Source organism: Microcebus murinus, chromosome 13 (genome assembly GCF_040939455.1).
Source record: "Microcebus murinus isolate Inina chromosome 13, M.murinus_Inina_mat1.0, whole genome shotgun sequence".
NCBI lineage: Eukaryota > Metazoa > Chordata > Mammalia > Primates > Cheirogaleidae > Microcebus > Microcebus murinus.
In genome coordinates this window covers 80544933-80570672 of record NC_134116.1, presented here as the reverse complement: position 1 = coordinate 80570672, position 25740 = coordinate 80544933, and the positions used below count along the sequence as shown (strand labels likewise).

The 25740-nt window shown below is 37.0% G+C and overlaps 1 protein-coding gene across 3 annotated transcripts in view; it reads right to left on the bottom strand.

Moving 5' to 3' along the window:
- Positions 1 to 25740, bottom strand: part of XPO4 (exportin 4) — a 116574-nt gene that overhangs the window by 7667 nt on the left and 83167 nt on the right. For all 3 annotated transcript variants that reach the window (XM_076009559.1, XM_076009560.1, XM_076009561.1), the window contains exons 10-20: positions 18476 to 18652; positions 17774 to 17916; positions 17129 to 17274; positions 16136 to 16313; positions 10831 to 10990; positions 10155 to 10324; positions 9148 to 9322; positions 6802 to 7095; positions 6212 to 6392; positions 1878 to 1996; positions 269 to 399 (exon numbers count right to left, since the gene is read on the bottom strand). In XM_076009559.1, coding sequence (XP_075865674.1) covers positions 269 to 399; positions 1878 to 1996; positions 6212 to 6392; positions 6802 to 7095; positions 9148 to 9322; positions 10155 to 10324; positions 10831 to 10990; positions 16136 to 16313; positions 17129 to 17274; positions 17774 to 17916; positions 18476 to 18652 — 1874 coding nt within the window. The remainder of the gene's footprint in view (positions 1 to 268; positions 400 to 1877; positions 1997 to 6211; positions 6393 to 6801; positions 7096 to 9147; positions 9323 to 10154; positions 10325 to 10830; positions 10991 to 16135; positions 16314 to 17128; positions 17275 to 17773; positions 17917 to 18475; positions 18653 to 25740) is intronic.

Genomic DNA, 25740 nt, shown 5'->3' with positions numbered 1-25740 from the left:
ACCCAGCACCAGCATATGACATTACTAATTGGGGCCCTAAAGAAAAAGTGACTTTGAGGCCAGGGGCCAAATGCCTCAGGGATCTGTGAAAGGATGACAGGACGAGGCAAACTCAAAACAGAAACACAGAATTAGAGCAGTTATGGAGATGACAGCTTTTTGAAGAAATAAAGGTGAACCACAAAAGAAAAAAGTACAAATTTAAAAAACTTTTCTTTAAGATCTCTTCCCACAACACAAGTGACAATGATGTTCATTTAAAGGATACGATGTCATTCCTAATTCTAGGGAGTACATCAGACTTTTGAACAGATCCTCAGGAAGCTGCGGTATTTTTTCAGGAAAAATCTCACAGATAAATGTGATTAATTTGTAGTATTGATTACAAAGAGTTGGAAACTGAAAAAGAAATGTTAATATTTAGATGTTCAATAGTATCTAATTTTTATGTTTATTAATGTAATAAAGTAACGGACAGACTTCTAAGTATAATGATTAACACATGCACAAGATGTAGAAAATATGAAGACCCAATTAAATGTAAAAAATAAGTTACAATAAAGGGCATATTTTAGTAACTACTCTGAAAGAAGGTAATATACAGCAGGAACGATGATCTTCTGGATGGTTAATAAAAGCCACAGTTGAGTCTAGATATTCTATGTTCACTTTGAAAAAATAAGCAAGTCAGCCAAATCTAAAATTATTAAATGACTTGGGAATAAAAACCCTTTTGTACATGTATTTATTACCATTCAAGCATGCTGGGAAAATATGAGGTGGCAATACACACTGTTAAGACCAAGCACAGGGCAGAGTATTCAGCTTTTTACACTTCCAAAGGCTATTTTCTAGTTAGATAGTCCTGGAGACCTGAATTAAAGGTAGGTAATCTGGTTTAACCACACTTAAGAAAAAAACATAACTAAATGTTTAATTTATTTAATCAAACAAACCCTAAAGTCAAATCAATACACAGAGCATGCGCACGGGCTCTGTCATCAGCGCTGTTTTGATGGGGACAGCGGGAGAGGGAGACATTGCCCAAGGAGGGAGGCAGGCGGCTCCTGTGCTGGGGATCTAACAGCTCTCGCGCTTCCCACACTCGCCTCCCCGCGGTCCGCAGCCTCCACTCTTCCTTCCTACTGCCTCTCCCCTGCCCGCTTTACCTCACGCATGCGCGCGCGCACACACACACGCACACACACACACACACACACACACACACCCTCCCACCCCTCTTCCTCTGCATCCATGTCCTTGTCCCCACCCTTATCCCCCTATGACCACTTGCGACAAGAAACCTCCCCTCCTCTATGGTACTTAGGGAGGAGGGAAACGGCAGCCTCACCACCACCCCCTTGGTACTGACTGGAGAAAGCAAGGCACAGCGTAGTCGGAATGTGTAAAAATTGGTAAAACCGCTTTAGTCTTGGTTTCTTAGCATCCCATTTCTACCTAGAGTGGGGCCTGGAAAATGCCTTCCTTTGCTCAATCCCTAAGCCTGAGAACAATGCTCACAAGGTATCAGAGGAACACACCTAAACATGTAACTTTCATTCTCTTAATGACAAATCATAAGGGCCTTGAAACTGCTAACACAGCTCAGTTGCTAAAAGGACAGATTGTTTTCTGTAGCCCTCCCTGACAAAATGAGTTACTGACATATCCTGTGGGGCAGAAACATAGAATTAAGTGACGGTCTATGCTACTAAAAGCATGCACAAGAAACTGTAAGAGAAACACAAAAAGCTTATTTTCATGTGCACTTAACAGATACAACTCCTTAATTAAATCAGAGATATATTCTTGTCTGAAATATCTTTGAACTTCGAGCATATATAGTTATAATGTTCACATTCGCTTTCTGTAATTACCTTCAGAAGATCTTGTGACATCAAGGGCAGAATTAGATTTACTCCATATAAAACTACATCCGCTGCTGATACGGATCTGTTTGCTGTTTGACCCGGCTCATGTCCTCTAAACACTTCATCTAGTAAAATAAAAATATTGCAGTCTTAAGGTTGTAATGTCAACAAATTACCAAAGTTTATATACTACCCTTATGAAAATAAAAATAAATTTGAGCCCTAAAGCTGCCCTAAATAAATCAATGAGAGGATAAGAAAGAAATCTGGTAACTCTGTGTCATCCTTTTGTATTTTGTTAGGGGATTTGAGTACTCACTGTAGCAGTATTATGGAGGGTGAAGGCAAGGGACAGTATAGAAATAAAACTAAAGCTTAATCAATGTTTTGAAACATAAAATCTATTCTACTCAGGTTCTAGCCATACTGAGTTAAATAAAAATTCCTGTGTTAGTATCTGTTTGATCCCTTAAGTGTGTGAAATATTTCTAAATTTTAAAGGAATGGGGGAAATGTAGAAATTAAAATGTTATATAAAAAATAGTTAAGAAAAAGAACAACCAATATGACAAAGGGTTACTATTCTTAATACATATAAACTAAAAAGAATGCTAAGACCTAAATAGATAAGTAACACCTATAAGCAAATATTTAATAAGTCTTCAATGAAAAACAATTCATTGTATTAATCAAGCAATGAAAATTTTAAAAAGATACTGCTGAGCAATAAATTAAGATCCTTTTGAGCACTGTATCTACTAAACCTATAATCAGAAATTCAGAATTGTCCACAGAAATGATCAATGTATCACCATTTGTAACAGCAAAAATATAAATATTCCAGATGTCTAATATTACGAAAACAGATTAAATTCCAAAATTGGGACTATCACATAGCCATTAAAAATGTCATGAAAAATGGTAATGACAAGGAAAAGGTTAACACTACATTAATCAAAAAGGCAGAATATAAAATTGTATTTAGAGGATGATCACAAATAGAAATAACCAAAAACAAAACTCCCAAAATGCAATGGATTGTTGATGCTGGATGGTGTAGAAAAGTATAGGTGATTTTTCTTCACTATGCTTAAAATATTTTCTATTAGGAGCATATTTCTTTTATAACAAAAGGATAAAATGGGTTCTTCTACTTAAAGACCACCTTTTCAGCCTAATTCTAACCATCTCCCTAGTAGTCTCAGTTTGAAAGAATCCCATTTTCCAAAGCAGGGGTCAGCAACTGTAGTCTGAACATCAGACTGGTAAACTTGGATGGCATCCAAGGGCCCCCTGCCCTGGCACGGAAGGCAGGTCCCGGAGCCTGCTCCGGCTGACCTGTCATCAGCTTTGCAGACTTGGCTCTCCAGCCATGTGCTCTGCTAAGGAGGGAGGAATACAGCTCAGAGTACCACATTAGAGAGTAATGTCATGCTAATTTCTTGTTACGCTTTTAATATCTCACCTAGTATATTAATTTTGCTTTATAATCTTTAAAATATTTTATATTTTATCTCAGCTATTATCTTTATTTTAAATATAATATCTTCCTATTTATCAGCTAATGCTATTTCTTTATAATTTCCTACTTTGTCTTCATTTTCATTTCTTCTAAATTTAAATTCTATATCCCCTTACCCTTATTTTGTTCTGTCTACCACGAGTATTTTAGTGTCAATTTCTTAACCTTTTATTGTGATTTTAATCTTTTTACTGCCTTTTTTAAAAATATGAAGTGGGGGAGTAAGGAGAGGGGTTCCGTTTACTTTTTTTATTTTTATTTTTGAGTCAAAGTCTCACTCTGTCATCCTGGGTAGAATGTAGTCGCATCATGACAGCTCACTGCAACCTCCAACTCTTAGGATCCTCCTGCCTAAGCCTCCTAAGTAGCTGGGACTGTAGGTGTGCACCAGGATGCCTAATTTTTCTATTTTTAATAGAGACAGGGTCTCTCTTGATCAGGCTGGTCTTGAATACCTGAGCTCAAGTGATCCTCCCGCCTCAGCCTCCCAAAGTGCTAAGATTACAGCCATGGGCCACTATACCCAGCCCTTTTTACTGCTTTGATTTTGAAAATCTCTCCCTCAATTGCTTAGCTTTATTGTCTGCTCTATAATTTGTTCTTAGACTGACAGGAGGAAGTACAGCTGTACCATAAACCCGAGAGATTCTCTTCCAAATGCCTTTAACAGCTCTCCTAGTCCTTTTAATCTAAGTGATTCAAAATATAGCACCCTTATTAATCCTAGAAGATTCTCACTCAAGTCAAAAACATTTGCAAAAAACTAACAGCTACCCCTTTACTGGGGTACAAGTCCCACTGGATCCAGGGTAAACAGTACAGAAAGTACGCTACACAAAGCAAAGCTCGGGAAGGCTGCACTAGGGGAGGAGCCTCCATCCAGACTGCGAAGAGGAAACAAGGAGGCAGTCTTCATGTCCTAAAGAGGCCTTCAATGTAGGAAGAAGGGAGACTCTATAAACTGGCCTGAGACCCCTCATACTGTCTCTAAATGTTAACTTTTGTTATACTCTCTCTTTGTAAAAGGATTTTGGAATACTCTGAAAATGTAACTGCCCTCTCTCCTTTCTTTTGTTATAAGCTGGCCGGTGCTGGGATCTATTGTAGTACTTAAGTAGGTAGGAAACATAATGGAATTTTTATTTTAGGAAATTATTCTGAGCATAGCACATAGTATCATCTTCCAGATCTGGCAGTATATCAGAAGCATCTAGGAAACTTTGTTAAAATAGAGATTTCTAGAGTTAGTAGGTCTGAGTGTTTTAGGCATAGAACAAAGACCCAAGAAAATGATGATACTATTTCTAGAAATGAGAAATTGGAAACAATGAGCTGATTTACGATACACTAGGGTAAAGTGACAGTTAATCTACTAAATGCACATTATGTTTTGGCTCTGGGTCTTCTCACTGAGTCACACATTCCTTTGAGTACATGTTTCTTAACCTGGGGTCCTGACATGCCTGAAAAGTCTGTAGAAGAGTTTCTGAGAGTCCATGAACCAATTAATACCATTTGTGAAATTCCGTGGGATGGCATAATGTACACTTTTCAAGGGAAAGACACACATGAACTAGAAAAGGTTAAGAACTCCTGGATTAAGAAGCATGATCCAAAAGAATTAAGAGACATGAGAATGGCATTTCAATGAGAGGATGGGACTGAAAACGGACTAAAAACAATTCACTAGTGGCAAGTTTGGACAGCGCTTTTCAAAGCATTTCACCTTGTTATCCCTAGTTAACTGCAAAGGAAAGTGAACCTTCTAGACTATGAAGTTGATGGAGCCTAGCACAGGGCAGACATTGAAAAAGCCATGGTTCAGTGAATAAGGAAAATGAAGCAATAAAGGAAAGAAAAAAAGAACAATCTCAAGGATTGGGAATAATACATAAAGTGGGATATTACAGCACCCAGCCTACAAAGGAGAATCTTGCAAGGAAGAAGTAAAAACTGTCCGTTACTACAAATATCTGCACAATGTACACTAGGAGATGCTAGATATGACTGTTTTTCTCTTACAAAAAAGGATCTATTTTATTTGAAGGCAAGGTTGGCAGTGGGGTAAGAGGGAAGTGAAGGAGTACTATATAGCATTAAAACTATACAAATAAATTAGGTCTTAATTACTGGTTAGGCTCTTGCCTATAACTACAGCTATCTTTTACCTACTGACTGCCAGGAACAGTGCTAGGCACCAAAGACACTTTATAGCTGATCTTTAAAACATTTGCAAAGGTATTTATTATCACACCATTTTACCTGTTAGCAAAGGCACCAGCAGCTAACTGACCCCCTACCCCAGGCTGCTCATGAGCCACTAGGGCTGGGTCTTCCGAGTGCGGCCCGTCAAGGGAGGGGCCAGAGCTCCCCACCCCACCAGCCCTCCGCAGCTGTACTCAGGAAAGGGCCAGGGTTTGCTGGGGTGGCCACCTGTGATAATCTGGAGGAGTCATCTGGAGTCACGTGCGAGGATTTGAATCCCAGTCCTCCCACTTACTGGCAAGTATCTGTGGGCAAGTGACTTAAGCTCTCTGTGCTTGTTTCCTCACCCATAATATGAGAATAACAATGACATCTACTTTATGCCATCGTGAGGAGCACAGTGCTTAGCATTTAGTAATGGAATTACTGTTACTCCTGTAAGAGGAAACCTAAGCAGAACTGTCCCTATCCTCCTTCAACCAAACAGATCTTCTTTCACTTGTTTTGTAAACTAAACTTCCTCAAGAGATTTCACTTAAAGCAATCCTTTGCTTTAATAAAAATGACAATAACAATAACAACAAAGATTAAAAACCACCACAGTACACTTTACCTGTGTCACTGAAATCTATGAATTCTTTTGACAGAAGATTAGTAAGAAGTTCCATAATGAGAAGTAGGTCTTGGTATTGCTCTTCTTCCGCTGTAACATCTATTCTTTGCCGCCCTAAATTATTCTTAGAATATACTTGCAACAAAGTAAGGCAGGCTTCATATAAGTTCATAGCTTTGGACTGTAAGAAAATATGCATAAATTATGCTACTTGGTAGAATCCAGTTGGGAAACAAATACAGATATTAAAGAAATTTTAAAATATCTAGGGAAATTTACTCTGAATTCCCCTAGTTTCATACTTGTTTTAAGCTATATGAAAACATTAACAATGATTTTAAAAAAGCATAAGGGTACAGTTATGTTTAAAATATTAGCCCTTTTTTACCAATAAATTTTAGGACAAGAATTCATATTCATTCAATATGACTTTCTCTGAATTATGAGTTCTTTGTAGAAGTCTTTTTGAAAAATCTTTTGGAAGAGCAAAAATATTATTTCAGATAATACTGATAAAATTTGAAGAAAGAGTCTATTATTTTATTATTGCCTTAAGGAGTTTTAATCCTGAAGGGATCAGAAGTGCTTACCTCTCCAAGATAACATATCTGTTTATGTGCAACTTCAACAAAAACTTCTATAATGAGATTGACAGTCTCTGGGGTATTTTTGTAAACTTCCATCAACCCAATGCAATTGGTAAGAAAGTCCATTAAAAAATTGAAAAGGATTGCTACGTTATCGATCTGGGTGGCCTCGGCAATGCCACACAGCGCCTCCAGTGTGGCGGTGATTTCCTGCTTGACTTCTTCTTGCTGACACATCTGCTGAAAGTTTTCTTGGTTTATCACTCTTAAGAATCGCTGCTGAAGTGGCTGAAGGACCTATAAAAGTAAAGCATGAATTCTCTAAAAGTTCAATTCACATGATTTATCTCCTCAACTTGGACAAATATTCACTTTTCAAAACATTTCTAATTATTGGGGGCAGGAAAAGCAGAGAAAACAAAGAATATCTGAACCACACATTACATTCCTCATTTCATGGTCATCATAACTTTTGGCACATGTAAAGAAATTACACACCAGTCAGGGAACATGACTTTCTTAAAGCCATTTATAGAATTCTGCCACTTGCCACTTCCTTCCATCTCTTTCTAAGTGATTAATCAAAAAAAGTGGGGGTGGGAGGAGATAAGAAATTAAGCCTTCACAGTAGGGGGGTCAACAAACTTTTTCTTATAAAAAGCCAAAGAGTAAATATTTTAGACTTTGCAAATTAAATTATCTCTGGACAAACTACTAGACTGCAACTGCACTTTAGTACGGACGAAGCCATATACAAGAAGCAAACGATCAAGCATGATCGTGTTTCGATAAAACTTTATTTACAAAGACAGACAGCAGGCCACATTTGGCCCATAGGCTGCAGTATACCAACCTCTGCTCTACAGGGTCAAGACTAACACAAAGCTCTCAGCTGTTTTTATCTTTTTCCCAAACTTCTCCTGGCATAAAACATAACTTCAGATCATCTACTCTGCCCTGTATATAACGGTGAGTGCTCATAAGGATAGTATCTTCTTCCTTTCCTTCCTTTTCTTTCTTTCTCTCTTTCTTTCTTTCTCTTTTTCCTTCCTTCCTTTCATCTATTTATTTATAGACAAGGTCTTACTTTGTCATCCAGGTTGGAGTGCAGTGGTGCCATCATAGTTCACTGCAACATTGAACTCCTGGGCTCAAGTGATCCTCCTACCTTAGCCTCTCAAGTAGCTGGGACTATAGGTGCACATCACCATGCATAGCTAACTTTTTATTTTTTTTTAGAGATGAAGTCTTGCTATGTTGCCCAGGCTGGTCTTGAATTCTTAGCCTCAAGTGATCCTCCCACCTTGGCTTCCCAAGGTGCCAGGATCACAGGTGTGAGCCAGCATACTTGGCCTTAATTCTATTCAAAGCTGTCCATATGATCATATAGTTATTTAAAGTAAGAATATACAGCCTGGTTTCTCCTGGTTCTGAAGTCACAAATGATTGCCTAATTCTGTTACTATGCCCCTTCTCAAACATTAAGAGTATTCTAGACAGAAGGACTATAGGCTGCCAGCCTACTCATATACTGGTAACTCTTGATTCCTGATTTAAAGCTTATAATATAATGTGTACGTGGTGGCTCTTCTGGGTTGAGTTATGTCCCCCCAAAATTCATAAAATTTGAACCCCTAGCACCTCAGAATGTGATCTTAATTGAAAACAGGGTTGCTGTAGATGTGATTAGTTAAGATGAAGTCATATAGGAATCAGGTGGATCCCTCATCCAATATAACTGGTGTCTTATAAAAAGAGGAATTTTGGGTGCAGACCCCTATGGCAGAACACCACCACATGAACACGAAGGTTCAGGGTGACGCACTTACAAATTAAGGAATGTCAAAGATTGTCAATATACCCCCAGAAGCTACAAATTTCCCCTCACTGCCCTCAGAAGGAACTAATCTTGCTGAAACCTTATCTTGGACTTTTAGCCTCCAGAAGTGGGTAACAATAAATTTGCACCATTTAAGTTATCATGTTTGTGGTATTTTGTTACAGCAGCCATAGGAAACAAATACAGTGTTTAGTCTGCACGTCCATGTTTAAGACAGGGGAATGTTTCACTGATTCTTACTGAAGATTTAATAAGAGTGGGGGAAAGTGTGCCTAAAGTGCACAACACGTTATAATATTTAATGTCATCACATAAGCAGGTATGGACAAATCCTAAGATAATATTTGTAAAATAAGAAGCTTTAATCTATTCATTAGGAGGAAAAAATATCAGAAAAGCTATAACTGAAATGTTTATGTCTGTCTCCACAGACTATCTCATGGCACCACACAAATAAAGCAGCTACAGGATTACACAGAGGACCCAATCGAAATAGGAGACACTGTTACCTCTGTCCAATACTGTTGTTTCGTTTCTGTGTCCATATGTGCGAAACCTCCTAAGACTAGAGCCTTCATCAGTGTTCTCTGCACGGGACTTGACAAGAAATTAAGAGGTGGGCTTCGGCTTGCAAACTGTTTAGCTAAGTTCCACCAGTTTTCACACTGAATTACTAAGTTTGCCCTACAGGAAGAAATAAAAAAACATAAGACATATTACTGTTATTATACATACCCACTAAGGAAACAAAAAGTGAAAATAACTATATTTAATTAATTTTTAAAGCATAGTACAGTAAACTCAGTATAGACTTGGGAGTCACACAGGCTTGCATTTAAATCCCACTATGGTCTGACAATACAAAATTCATTTAATTTCTCTTAATCATCAGTTTTCTATAATCTGCAAAATGTGGATAACAAGAGTAATACCAACAGCCCTAAATCTCATGGCTGAGACTGATATAATGATTAAATGAGATACTACATATCAAGTACTTAGCATTGTATAAGGATTTAATAAATAGTAGCCAATTGATAATAGTAATAACAATAATGACATCCCTATATAGTAATAAAAATGAAAACATTTCCAGAATTTGTTGTAGAAATCACTAAAAATTTTAATTCGCAACATTAGAGTTTAAATATCATATTTCCCCATCTTTAAAATGAGGATAATACTAACAGGCTGTCTGAAAAATCAAATGAACATATTCCATATGGAAGTGTTTTTAAAATTATGTTAATATATTACTAAATAAGACTTATGTGTTACTCATACAGTTCTTCCATGCCAGATCGTTGACTAGTCAATGCAATCCTCACTTATAACACGGGAAAGCCCCATCTGCATCTCTAACAGTAGTGAGATATAGTTTTAAAAACACACTACTCCCAAAATGTAGGCTTGATTTGGAATGAGGCCTGCGTAACTGTCTGCCAGTCAGAGACAACACTAGAGAGCAGTCCCCGCCCCCAGCCCCCACACAGCCTGCCTCCAGCAAGGGGCTCACCTTTCCCTTCTTTCCACCAAAGTCACAAGGAGCTGCACAGTGTCATTTGCCAGGTCCTGCTCACTGCTCCAGACCGAGAGGTTACTGATGACTTTTTGTAAGAGGTAGCCAATAATCCACTGAGAACCCTCCGTATCTGCTCCAAATGCTGTACTGAATGGCAGACTTATCTTAAAAGAGAAAGCATATTTTTTAAGGTCAGAGAGAGAGAGAGATCAATTGAAAAAAAATCAAACTGAAATTAGCATCTAAATCTAAGTAGTGCTTACTTCACATCAATTTCATAAATGTATTCATCTTCATAAATCCAAAAAGAGATCCCTCAATCCACTCACATTTTCCAATGTTGTCATTTTCTGGTCAATTTTCATTATTTTCATATTATTAACACACTAATGTAATATTTAAACCAAATATAAAGAACATAAATTAATCTAGTCCCAAATAATAATCTGTACCTCTACATGTGGTTAAAATAAACTTAATCAAACGATGTGCTCTAAGAAAAGCTATTAAAACAGCATTCCATTCAACAGTTCTGTTCAACGTGGAAGATGTTAAACTGCTCTTAAAGCAGTTACATTTTGATGAAAAAAGTCAGCACGAAAAATGTTCCTGCTTCTATAATTGCCATCAACATGAATCCAAATGAAGTTTAACAGTTTTACATTCTGACCTGATCATATAGTTTTTCATCCACCAGAAGATAAGTCTTTGCCCAGCGTTTTAAAAACCAAACAATATCTTTGCCCATTTGGGGGCTTAGTAGATGTGTGAGATCTGCTCTTATTGCACGAGATTCAACTTCTGAAACTCTCAGAATGGCAGATAACAGCCTGTAGGTATAAAACAAAAGTAATTTATTCTTTTATTTATTTAGTGGTTGTCTAACCATATTTTTTTTTCCTTAAAAGTCCATTTTTGTTTTTCAACTCTGGATTTAAGCCAAGCTATATTTGAAAATTTCATCAACAGAGTTGTAGACAAAGTCCCATATTATTTCTGGTCTTTCAGGAAGAAGGACACAAGACAAAGAAAAGGAAGAGAATCAAAACTAAAGACATCCTTCTGTTGAAGTGTAATTGCATATGTGAATCTCAGCATTACTGTCTAAAGAGAATTTTCAGATTGAAAATGCAGAAATACATCAAAGTAAACACTCAGAGTACATGCCAAGTTCTTCCAGCACTCCATCACTGCTTAAATCTCCCCTGGTTAGTCCAGTTTGTGTTTTTACATCATGGTCATGTTATGGTATGAGATCTGGGAACTGATTTATCTAGAATGTTTTCAATATTGAGCCTTGTCTCTAAATCTGAATCCTACTTATCTTCTAATAAACTTGATTCTTAATGGTATTTTATAATAAAAATCTTGCTAGAAAGATTACCTACGCAAGTACACATACCGCCCTTTCCTACATTACACGGTGTGTCAATGGCAGCATGACACGTGGACAAGCACCGTGTTTCTGTCGGCAGGGAGGCACATAATCAGAAGCAATAAATATTTAATATGACTTTAGCCAAAAGGCAAGGAAGCAAAGGATACAATAGAAAGATCGCATTATAACACTATCTAGTGAGTATCACTAGCAGGACAGCGAAATCACTAACATCTGGCTTCTGCTCCTTTCCTCAGCACTCTCCAGAAGACAGAAACAAGCTCCTCGCAATGAAAGGGCACAGACACATTTCCGGTCTTTATCCTCCTGGATGGCTCAGAAGCACGTGGCCGGCTGACCACTCTGCCCTGTCCTCCCTTCAGCCCCTGGCACGTGTGCCCGAGCTGCTGTCTGCGGCTTCCCTGACTGGGAAGTCAGGAGGTTTGGCAGGTTCTACCTCAGAACCTCTTCTTTCACTCTCCACATACTCCTTATACCACCAGGGCTCAAACTTTTAAAATTTATTTTAGGAGGTATGTAAACAACAACAAAAAACCCCAACAACATCCCAGTACATTTAAGTTATAAATGTATCAAATTTCCCCCTAAGTTTAGTTTTAAATATCATTTCTAACCTAACAGAATTTGAAATAAAATGGCTACATTAACACTTTAATTACATGTGCTTGAATTCAATTATCATGGTGTTCTGATATCTACCATAATCCATTCGAAACATAAAACAAATGTTTTTTATTTCATTTCTCATAGAACATGAGCCTAATATAATTTTATGCTCCATTATTTTATTGATCATACTACATACCCTGATACAAACATCTACACATTAAAAGATAACTATTTTTAAATTTCCAATAATGAAAAGACTAAGTGTTTAAAAATCTCTTCTAGATTGAGTTATTATTATAATACTTAAAAATACACAATAGAGCAAAAACAAATTTAAATAAATTATTAAACAAAATTGTATGCATTTCAATGAGATGAATATAGTAGGGTTTTTTGTCTTTCCCACTAGTTCATACATCTTTGAATAAATATTACCTATTGTCAGATGAGCCAGAGTTGAACATAATTTGATTCCTATTTTTTATTATAATAGATGTAAGCACTAAGAAAACTGAGTTACTTAAATAAACAGAAGATATTTTTTAAATAGCAGGGTCACCCAAATGTTTGAATTTCTTTCAAGTTATATGCCAAAACTCACAGAGATCTACCATCAAAAATTATTTTTAATAATCTCTTAGCCAATAACTATATTAGGCCTTCATGTTATTTAATGCAAAGGCCTGAACCCTCCTGGCAGTGCACTCACTGGTGCCCTGCTGGTATTCACTCTGTCAACACCACACTATTTGGAACTGCCCCTTAGTCCACAGGGTTTTTATACACCTGCCAGTCCACAGTCAGACGCAGAAGGAGTGAGCTTTGGCCTTCCTTTCCTAAAGTGGGAGAAAGGTTAATGCAGAGCCCGACAGACCCAGAGGACTTTCTTCCACCTCAGAAACGCCTCTCACACCCACGAGCCTCTCTCCATCTTCCCTCCGAGACTGCTAATGAAAATACTTCCTAGTCTGCCTTACCATCCTTTAAACTGATCTTCCGTGGAATAACAGCTCTTCAGCAATTTGATCAGTTCACTTCACTCCCATGCCACCAGCCCCATGCACGCCCCCCCACACGCCAACCTCGGCTATGCCCTCCGCCCACGGCCACGCACCTGCCACACCTGACTTCCTCTCACTTAGAACCTCACTTGTAATTTGCTGCCCATGCTACTGTCCCTGTCTGACACACTCTGCGCCTTTTTCCCTATTTTTTGCAAATTTCTACTCATTCTTCAGGTATCAGTTTAAATGCCATCTCTTCCAAGAAGCCCCCTCGCTGGCCCTCCTCTGCAAGTGGATTAGGTGGACCTGGGTGCTCCTCTACCACTCTATCACACTTCTGCTGTATCCTCAGATCCTGGCACAAAGAGGAGTTGAAGATACACCCTATAAAAACGTCAAAATATGTTTTAATTGTTGATATTCCAAGATTAATACCCAATCATACATTCTATTTCACTTTTTTTTTTTTTGAGACAGAGTCTCGCTTTGTTGTCCAGGCTAGAGTGAGTGCCATGGCATCAGCCTAGCTCACAGCAATCTCGAACTCCTGGGCTCAAGTGATCCTCCTGTATCAGCCTCCCAAGTAGCTGGGACTACAGGCACATGCCACCATGCCCAGCCAATTATTTATTTATTTGTTTATATATATATAAATATATTATATTTTAGTTTTCCTGCTAATTTCTTTCTATTTTTTTAGTAGAGATGGGGTCTCACTCTTGTTCAGACAGGTCTCGAACTCCTGAGCTTAATAATCTGCCCCCCTCGGCCTCCCAGGGTGCTAGGATTACAGGCCTGAGAGATGCCACGCCCAGCCCTACTTCACTTTCTTAAGCATGCTATATAAAAATACTTCATATTCCAGACAACATCACAGTTGGTCATATTTTCCAAATCAATCCTTGATTACATTTGCATCTCATAAACCAGAAGCCAGCACAATAACTCAAACAGAGCTTTCTCTACCTTTTCACAACCTCCAGCAATATTGCCCTGGTCTGGACACCATCACCTTTCTCTGGATTACCGCAATTCGCCGCCTCACGGTTTCCCTGCCTCCATCACTTACTCACATCGAAGCAGTCTTTTTAACTTGTAAGTTACTCTTCTGCTCTGAACCCTACCATAGCACCCCACTTCATGCGGAGCTAAAGCCAAGGATGTTACTAAGGCCTAAGACCTTATTTGATTTCCTTCTATTTTCCTAATTTCATCTCCTACAAAATTCCACCTAACCCACCCTGACCCACCACAGCATTCTTGCTGTTCTTGAACATGCCAGGCATGCACAGGGCCTTTGCATCCACTGTTTACTCTGCGTGGACAGAGTTTCCCAGACACCTTCATGACCTCCCTTACCAACCTCAAGTCTCTGCTCACAAGTCACCTTCTAAATAAAGCCTACACTGATCACACCGTTGACAACTATTAATACAACAATCCCTAGAGTCTGCTCATGATGGTCTGACCCTGTTTGGCTTTTCACCCCCAGCACTTGCTATCCTGTAACATACCGCATCGTTTACTTACTAGCTCTGTCTCCCTTATAAGGAACTCTAAAAGGGTAGTGATTTTTGTCTGTTTTGCTCACTGATAAATCCCAAACACCTAGAAGAGAGCCTGGTAAACAGTAAGTACTCAATAATTATTTGTTAAATGATACTTTCTTCAAGAAATGTGAACTACCTTTTTAGTCAAACAAGGAATTAAATTTCATCTTAATTCTCTGGATTAAAAAAATGGTGATTTTTTTTTCCAGGGAAGGGGAGGGTCTATCCCTCCATAGTCTGTGCTCTCAGATACCAAAATGTCTTGCTTCCATACTGACACCTGGGACTGACAAAAATTGAAAAAGCACTTAAAATACATGGAAAGCATTCCTGATAATACTGCCCAGGTTGGAAGTATAACAAAGAATATATAATATGACAGCACCCTGAAATGAACTGCCTTTAACTTAACATTCATCACGAACCAAACAAAAGCAATGATTCCGTACACTAAATCTAATGACTACGGTAATCCCCAAAGGAAGATAAAAACAAAACTTTTTCAATAAAGTTTTGATATTTTATTTCAAGCAAGAGAATGCAACAAAGGAATAAAATTCTCAAACATTTCCTTGATACCATCTTAATATTAATATTACAACTTTAAAAAAATCATATTTTCTATTGTATAGGTTTAAATGATATCCATATATTTTTGCATTAAAAAAAGAATGAAAGGGACAGCACCCTGTTTAAGTTACTGATTTTGCAAATGACAAAAACCAATGTTATTATCATTACTGACATCTCTGCCTACAATCTAAATTTATAGATACTGAAATTGAAAATGCTACTTTCAATCCACTTTTAGGAGCACATTTAGTCCAGGTTTAGCCCTCCCTACTTTCACCACTGAGAATTAATGAAGATTTTGCCATCAGCCTTAGGAAGATTAATATGAATGCTCTCGTTTGAGGCACTCCGCTGTCCGACAGGTCTCTTATGTCTCACATATTCAGGATAAATACTTCCATTTTGTGAGATACAGATTATAGTTCTCTTTAAGAAAGCCACTAAAATGTGGCTTTAGCTTTTATGAACAGTAAATACTTGTTAATGTTCACCTAGTTTCCTTATTCAGGGCACCTATACACGCGTCAGTTCTGCTTTCTGATGGACAAGCGTTATGTTCCTAGTACATTAGATCAAATGTCCCTTCCAAGTCTCATTGTATTCATAATAATTTTATATTTGCATTCTTCAGTACTGGATATAGCTGTCAATTCTCACTAAAGTGGCATGGCTAAATATACTGAACACTTGCCATCCTTATGTATTTCAAGGCTTTTCCAAGTTGTCTTTTTTTCATATATTCGATTTACAACACGCCTATCACTCCAGTCATCTACCCATCAACTCAGAATTTATAAAACAGTATAAATTACAAGAGCACAGCTATAGAGTTCATATTACCTAATCACAGAATCTGTTCTGTTGTACCCTGGGATGGAAGAAGCCTTTTCTCCTGGAGATCCCAAAATTTGAAGTGTTGTATTAATGTCAACTTCAGATGAATGCTTAATGGAATATTCCATTATTTCTGGAGGTATTAGCGGAGTCTCTCCCTGAGTATCATCAGCTAAGAGGTAGCCTTTAGTTTAAAAAAAATTAAAAATGAACACTTAACAAATCTACATTTATCAAATTGTACTATAAATGTTTTCAGTTTTATTTGATTTATATACATCATATAAATTGATGTAAAAGTAAATTATAAATGTTAACCTGTTAATTTCAAGTTGATAAGAAACTTTCTATTTCTCAGATAAGTAACCCTCAAAAATACAGAAAAGGACAAATGTTTTATTCATCAAGTTTATAATTCATAGGGAAATACGCTTTTTAATCTACTACCTTTTAATTATTTTCAGTAATATATTCTGTAAAGTTAATAGGAATTCTGCTATTATCTATATCAGAAATCTATATTGGGGAATGCCTTTCCAAAGGCAAGATTTTTTTTTCCTGATTATTTAAAATACACAAACACTAAGAGTATGGTGGTTAAGGAAGAAGACTCAAAAGTCAGACTGCCTAGATCGACATTCTGTATTGAAAAATTAACAGCAGTGTGACTGACTATGGGCTAGTTTCTTATATTCCCTAAGTCTCAGCTTTTTCATCTATTAGATGGGGATAATGATGATGGTGATGATAGTAGTAACAACACCTAACAGAACTCTGTGGGCTACAAAAAGATCCATATAAAACACCTGGTGTGCAGTAGGCACTGCATAAATCTTAGCCAGTATTTTTTAAAAATGCATCCATAGCTCTATAACAGACAACAGCTATATCCAAATTTCATCCGATACTATATATGAACTGTTGTTTTTAATATTTAAAGCTTCTTTTAAGGTTTTAACTCCTCCGTTGGCAATTACTTTTAAGAAGAAACCAACCAACCTGTAACTAAAATAAGCCAGTGAATATCTTCATAGAGATCATCAAGCATTTTGTTATCAATAGTGCTTGACCCAGGTGAAGCAAGTAGTTGTTGCTGATGTCGTTGTAACTGACCATGGAGTCTTGTTACTCTTTCTTCTAATAAACTAAAAGAGGAAAAAAATAATAGCTTCATAAATAAAGTTCAATAAGCAAAGACCTCGAACAACATAAACTTCTACATATTAGACAACATAAATTGTTAACACAAAAACACATATAAAAACATTATTGTACACAACTGTTCTCATAGAACTATAGAAATTATGATTTATTGTATATGACATAGAATTAAAACATTGCTTTACACACAATCAAGGTTTACAACAGGCATTTGAAAACTGGTTATTCCAAGTTTTTACTGATACGGGTCAAATCATTTCTCATACCATGTTTTCCATAATCTCTCTGCCATCTATGCTGTAGTGCCTGGGCTCCAAATGTATAAGCCAAGGAATGCAATCATGAGTATGTTTCTGTCCATTTGTTCCAGTGTGCTGGGATACGGGGTAGGGGTGTTTAAAGTCTTTAAACACTTTAAGTGCTCTCCAGGGAATTGTGAACAGAGAGTATTTGCTCCATGGGGTTTCTTTGGACTGTGTGTACCTTGTCAGAAGAGGTATACAGTGTTCTGCAGCAATTCTTCCTAGCATTCCTACACTGGCTAGTTGATCAGAAAACTGGTCTCGATCATCCTCTTGAAGTTCACTTATTTCTTCTTCCTCCCGAGAGGCCACACCATTGGCAGTCTATCAAAGAGGAAAGAAATAAACAATGAGAAACTGCATTACCTGTTCAATAAAACATGAATTTCTGTGGCACACTACAAAATAGCTTCAGCACTGCATATGAAAAAGAGAGCTGGGCAGAGGCAGAGCCAAGCTTCGAGTGCAGCTATCTAGGAGCTCATTTCTAACTATGACAGCCCTGGTGATTATCAAAAGAAGTGGGAAACACAGAAGAGAAGGAAGCAGAGGTCTTGCCCCATGGTGCACATGGGAAACAGCTAACTGCACACCCACAATCCGTCTCCCACACTGGAGAATTTAACCTGTCACTGAAAAGACCTGACATCTTTAGGATCCATGGTCCAAGTCCTTCATATTCTCTTGCCAACTAGAAAGACAAGCGGTGGGTAACTGAAAACTAAGAAGGAGGTAACTATAAGCAACATACCACATAACAAGAACTCATTTAGACAATGAGGACTCTAAGTGAGACCATCCTAAATTTCTAGTATTATATAATATGATGAAGTACAGCCTATAATGAAATAGATTTTTAATTACTATCCAACTTAAAACTTACCAAATTCCTTGTGCCATCTGGAGCTGCTAGGTGGCACTGAATATAGGAATTGAAAACTTGAACTGCATGTTGGGTAAAAAAGCCTTTATGGAAATGTTTGTCATCTTGGACCAAAGTTAGCCAGGACTCCAGCAATTTATCATATGCTTCCATGTATACCATGTCATCTTTATCAAGCTAAAAGAAAAGAACATTCATAAAACAAATATCCAGAAAACTAAAATGGGCATTATAACAAGTCACATGGCTACTCATAGAAATAGTTTTCTAAGTTTTTCCTTTAACAAAGGTTCCCTATTATTATTTTCTATTAAACTTCTAAAATCTTTCTAACATCAATCTAAATAATTCTTAGGCAATCGCAATTTTTTTTTTGGAGACAGAGTCTCACTCTGCTGCCCGGGCTAGAGTGCCGTGGCATTAGCCTAGCTCACGGCAACATCAAACTCCTGGGCTCAAGCGATCCTCCTGCCTCAGCTTCCTGAGTGGCTGGGACTACAGGCACATACCACTACACCCAGCTAGTTTTTTCTATTTTTAGTAGAGATGGAGTCTCACTCTTACTCAGGCTGGTCTCAAACCCCTGAGTTCAAGCAGTCCTCCCACCTCAGCCTCCCAGAGTGCTAGGATTACAGGCAACAGCCACCACACCCAGCCTCAGCAATCTGAAATAATGTTTATTTGTAAAAGTAGCTGTTCATTGTTTTGTGGAACATGTATTTTTCAAATGAAAATAACGTTAACATTTTTCTGCAGTGAAAAAGACACTTATTCAGAACAAAAAGATAAAATATGTACATCCTTGGGGAGAACAGATGCTCCTTAATAAATGATAACTCATTTTACAATAAAAAAGAAAATTCCGTACAGTAGAAAAGTATTGACTGTCTTCAAAAAATTTAATATCCACTGACTCAATTCATAATACATACCAAGTGTCCTTTCCTTAGAGAAAAATCAAAAGTTTATTAAAGCACAAACCCTTTATGAATGTAGAAATGAATACCTATCTCTTTTTTTATTAGTTATTTTTTTCTTACAAAGAAACATGTGGAAAACTTAGAAGAAAGGACAAGTAAATAAGAAGTGTAGGGAAAGCCAGGTCTTTCCTTGCCCAAGGCTCTACCTAAATTCGGCCTCTCTGTGAGCATATAGGTGATAGCCATATCTGTACATGACCCCATTAACAAGACCACTGTGCTACACACGCACTTCAGTATAGGATTAGCAAAATTATTTAGCTTGTTATTCTTAATTTTCCTTCTTCCTCATCTATCTTGTTCATTTAGCTGCTATGACTGAATTAAAGTTTTACACCAAAACTAAACCACTGAGGAATAAGGGATAAATTCTTGGAGAAAAAGGCAAGAAATAGGATGTACATCGCCAAGCTATTTGACAGAGTTATTTGTAGCCCAAAATCTCCCTGAATGGAGCTGACATTTTCCTAAAAGGTTATTCTACTTTAAAAAGCTGCAAAGGCTAGGGGGCAGGAATGAGCTTGGCACATTCACACCACAGAGAATGCCACTGTACCTGGAGCTGAGTGACAGGTCCTCCTGACATAACGAGGGGTGAGGATGGGGGGTGGCAGGTGAGGACCAGAGCATCAAAGAGGGCCTCGCCAGGCTGTGACTAGGATGCTGGGTTTTCTTCTAATTGCAGCAAGAAGCCCCTGCGATACCTGAAGCATAGGTGATACCACATGATATGGCTCTTTAAAAGAAAATCACATGGCTTGCACTTTCAAGTATGGGTGGCATGGGATGGGGGGGCGTGTTGCCAAGCAGCCTAATCGTGTGCTGATTTGGAGGAAGAGCTAACAGGAAACTGATGGGACTGCAAGTATGACCTGAGGAGAGAGAGAAAGCAAGGGCGGCACTTGGATTCTTATCCTGAGCAACTGGGAAGAAGGCAGTCTATTTCCTAAAATGCAGAAGACCAAGGTGCAGAGGGTGGAATGTGAGATGACATGCATGGGGACAAGAAAGCTTCTCTTTGGGACATGCTAAGTTTGAGGTGCAAATTAGGAATCCAAGTAGGAATGTTCAAAAAACCGATGTACATCTGGGGTTTAGGGAAGAGGTCAAGGGTGGAAATACAAATCTGGGCATCATCAACATAAAGATATCTAAGTATTTATTTTTAAAGTTGCAAAACCAAAAGTATTCACCTAGAAAGAAGGTGTTGATAAAGAATAAGGATGAAGACAGGGCCCACACATGAACCCAGGGAAGGTGCTGAGCTGAAGGAGAGTGTGGTGTCACAGAAGCCAAACTGCACAGAGAGACACTGGGCGAGCCAAGCAGATAGCAGCAATAGAGTGTGAAGGGAAAGTAACAATCACATTGGCTCGGATGTTAAGTTAATTTAGGACGACCTAAATTAATTCCAAGGTAGATTCTATATGTAGTCTGATTAATCTCCTCACTCTCTAATACAAGCCGTTTTTCCTAATTTTGCCATTAATTACTAATCTGGATACATAATTTAATCTATCAATGTCTTTATCTATAAATTCACTCCGTCACATTACTCATCAGGGAAACTCCAAGTATTTAGGATGTGTCGTGCACTATGCTTAGTTCAAAGACATAAATAATGTACCACTCATGCTTCTGAGCTCATTCCAATGGGGAAGAATGAGAAGCAAACAAAAAATTCCAGAAAACACATTAAGGGCCATAAGAGAAAGCATACACTTCAGGGTCCATTTTCCATGGTGGTATCTATCATAAGTAATCGCTTACAAATAAAGTAGCAGAGTTTTTGAACTATGTATTCACTCTGAAAAGGGTTTTGTGCACCCCACAATCACTGATATTCTGTTAATAATAAATCCAAGAATACTAGAGGTCTACAGAAACCATTTACAACTTGTTTTCTGGTTTCTAAAGCAAACAGACAGACCCAAATCCTGCAAAATACAGAACTTTGGAACCTTCATCAGAGAGCACCATCTCAAACTGTTATTCTACCAATCTGTCAATGACTCCACAAAGAAAAGTGATAGAAGAGCTACACTGAGCTGGATCACCAGAATAGTAGCAGATCACAATATCTAAACACCTAGGTGACCTGTGCTCATCGAATGGTGCTTTCTCAGACCTTCAGTTTTTATGAACCAACGATATAACCCCCCCCCAAAAAAAAACAGTCATAATCTGGGTCCAATGGACCTTTAAGGGGCAGTAAAAAGACTTATTAGATAATTCTAATAAGAATTTAAACATAGCAAATGAACTTTTTCCATATATTCTTAGCCTTGTAACTATATATACTAAAAATGGGCAACAGTTTTTTAATGCAGCTAACCAGAAACATATTCATCTTGTATATACAGTCAATTTTTGTTGTCTGTGGTAGTTATGTTCTGTAAGTTGCCATAAATACTGAACTAGTAAATTCTCAACCACTGCTCCTAGGGGAAAAACAGGGTTAGACTGCGGACCCCTGGTCACATTTTTCACATGTACCCATGAATCAATGAATACATAACCTTGTTTCATGTGTGTTTCTGTTTAAAGATGCGTTATTTGACATACACTGTTGAGCCGTTAGCATTGAATTCATGACCGACAGCACCATACTCATGCCTGAGAAAGCGTCTGACACACATACTTCCACCATGGGGCATGTCACAGCCTTCCTGTCATTAGCAATGATGGACAGCACTTTAGCACTACACTTGGGGAACATTTTAAACAGTGAAGTCAACCAGTCAGTCACTGCACAGAAAAAACTTCAATAACTTGTGGCAAGACTTTGGAACACTCCATTTAGCACAAAAATGTCCTTAAAAATGTATCGTTTGCTCATGCAATTGTTGACTTTGAGAAAATTTATCTATGACATCACCAGCTAAGACTCAGCATGAGATTTCACCTACAGTGTCAATTTTACCATCATTGTTAGAGCCTACGGTATTGCTGTCTCTGCATTCATCCCCTGATTCGTTTAATCACTATATGTCTTATTCTGTCAATTTCCTTCTCTTTGTTTTTATGGGCAGAGAATGGAAAATTCTGAATTCTAAATATTGACTAATAATATTTAAAAAAAGAAAAAGACCTAAAAGATGTTATCTCCAGGCTTCTTTTTTAGCTTATTGAAAGATCATGCCATACCTTTTAGAAATTCAATTAGAAAACTGAAAAATAAACAGTTGTTGTTTATTTCACTTGCCAGTGATTTACTTCATTATTATCCTTCCAGGTGATTCCACCATTCTTCTATTTTCTTATTATTTTAGTCTTTTCTAAATTATAGGTGGGAATAATCGATGAGTAATGGTGAAATACTTCCTAAGATGATGAAATAACAAGATGCTTCAAGATAAGAAGAAAACAGATCACTATGATTCCATAGTGTATTTTATATGTATGAGTCCAGTGTATCTGTAAGCTAATTATAAGAAAGAATGAGTTTTATTCTATTTTGTTTAAAATAAATGTCCTTTTTGTTCTAAGATCGGTAAGAAAAAATAAAAGGCATAAAAACAAGTCAATGTTCATTAACAGAACAATACAGAAAAAGTCAAAAACTAGCCCCTGAGGAGTAAGGAATGCTATAAGGAACAGCCAAATAAAATCTGTTCAAGCATCATCTGTTGCCATTGGGTTGAGGATTCCGTATTATTTACTGTCTCCTATAAGAAGCTTTGTTTGCAAGAGATATTTTTCTATTTTTATTTTACTTATATAAAAATTCCTCTGGGAAGCAGGTGCACTTCCTCTTTTTGCATGAGAGCCTATTAAGGAACTGTATTTTCCTTCCCACATCAAGACCTTCAAATCCATATCTGAAAATCAAACTTATTATTATCCATAAATAAACTTATATCCTGTATATCAGCGCTGTTCTTTTCTCTAGTCTTCACTTTCTACTCTGACTTAATCCTTATTCTCTTTTGCAATCTTTAAAAGATTCATTTTAAATGTTCTTTTTACAAGCCACCAAAAATATTGTATGCAACAAAGATGGTTAGCAAAAACTAAAGTCATCGCTAATATTGTTTCACTGCTATGCCCATTTACTTTTCTTCCTTCTTTCTAGGATACAGCAACTCTTCCATGGCCTGCCCGATTCATGGAAGAGCACATATGAAGAGTGGCTTATGTGGAATATGATACCATAAGGAAGAGTTCATCAAAATTGAAGCTTACTTCCTTAAGGATGTCTACTTAAATAGGAGAGTCACACGGTGATTTATATGTAAGAATGTTTAATGCTTTATTACTTAAAATAATGCAAATAAATTTAATGAACCACTTCTCCTTCGTTTTACATTAAAAACCATGATTTCTGACATAATTAAGCACCCGAGAAAATGCTCATAATATTAGCAATGACTTTGTCTTTATTTAAATATAATTTATGCCTTAAAATCTGAAAAAAGTATACATCAAAATATTAATAAGTTTCAGAAGGTAAAACTATGGTGATTTGGTTTGCTTCTAATTTTTTGCTCTTTAAAAATTTTTAGAAAAACAATGAACAAGAATTAAATTTCTATAATTAGAAAAGAGTCATCATATAGTTCTATGTATGGATCAAGAGATAATAAGATAGATGATCAAACAAATGTACAATGTATTTTCTCTCAAAATATTCTCTTACTGTGTACAATGTACACAGTAAGAGAAAGAAATACAAACAATAAAGAGTGAAAAAAAGATGCATAACTGTCATTATTCACAGATGATATGATTATCCATAAAAACCAAATATTTCAAAGAAAAATCATCAGAATCAATAAGAATCATGAAAGGTTAGTAGTAAACATCAGCTCAATTTATAAATACTAAATGCATTTCTCTATGCCAGCAGCAATCTGAAAATTAAAGTTTAAAAAAGATACTATTATAATAGCAACAAAAATACAAGGTACATAGAAAAAAGCCTGTTCCTTTATTGAAAGATAATAAATAAGACCTAAATAAAGAAATACCACATTTATAGATAGGGAAAGTTAATATAATAGAGATGTCCACTCTTCATAAAGTAAAGATTCACTATAATTCTAACCATAATCCACCATGAGCAGCTCACAAAATTTATATGGAAGAATAAAGAGTCAAATATATCCAAGACTCTTCTTGAAGAAGCATAAGGTAAGGAAATGTCCTACCACCTATCTATATTTCCCCTGGGACAATGTAATAGACAGGCACAGAAACAGACAAATTTATCAGTGAAGTGACCAGAGAGCTTAGGAAAGACCCACTCATATGTGAAAACTATAATAGATCACTGAGAAATGAAGGACTATTCAATAAATGTGGCAAGTAAAACCTGTTATTCATATGGAAAAAACCAAAATTGGATCCCTACTTGATTAAATTCTAAGATGGTAAAGTCTTGAAAGGCAAATTTTAAAGGCACAGGAAGGGTAGGTGTCTTAAACAAGGAACCAAAATTAGAAATCATTAAAAAAAACCCCACCAATTTCAAAAATGAACATTTGTTCATCAAAAAACACCATGAACTCAAACCCAGTGTGATATCCACGAATGGATCCTGAAACAGAAAGAAGACATTCATGGAAAAATGGTTAAATCCAAATAAAGCCTATAGTTTAGATACTAATAACATACCAATGTTAATTTCTTAGTTCTAACAAATGTAGGCCAGGCACAGTGGCTCATGCCTGTAACCCCAGCACTTTGGGAAGCTGAGGCAGGAGAATAGCTTGAGCCCAGGAGTTTGAGGTTACAGCGAGCTATGATTGTACCACTGCTCTCCAGCCTGGGTGCGACAGGGCAAGACCCTATCTCTAACAGAAGAAGAAGAAGAAAAAAGTACCCTGGTTGCACAATAAGAAAATGAGCAATGGATATGAACAAGTATTTCAAAAGAGGAATCATGGGAATTATTAATATATATTTATATATATGAAAAGATACTCAGTATTATCGGTACTTGAGAAAAGCAAATTAAGACCATATTTTATACTTGCTAGTTTGATAGTAAGTGTTGGTGAGGGCACGGATCAATGAGAACTCATACACACCACTAGTGAATATGTACACTGGTCTACTCACTTCAGCAAACAATTTGACACCATCTTGTACATGTGAACATTTACATATCCTATGATCCAAAAATTCCATTCCTAGGTTTTTGTACCTTAGAAAAACTCTAACAGATGTATACTAGGAAAAAGAATGTTTACTGCAACACTGTTTATAAGGCAAACAAGGGAAACTCAAAAGTTCACTTACAACACAATAGAAAAACAAATTGTCCTATAATATTGACACAAT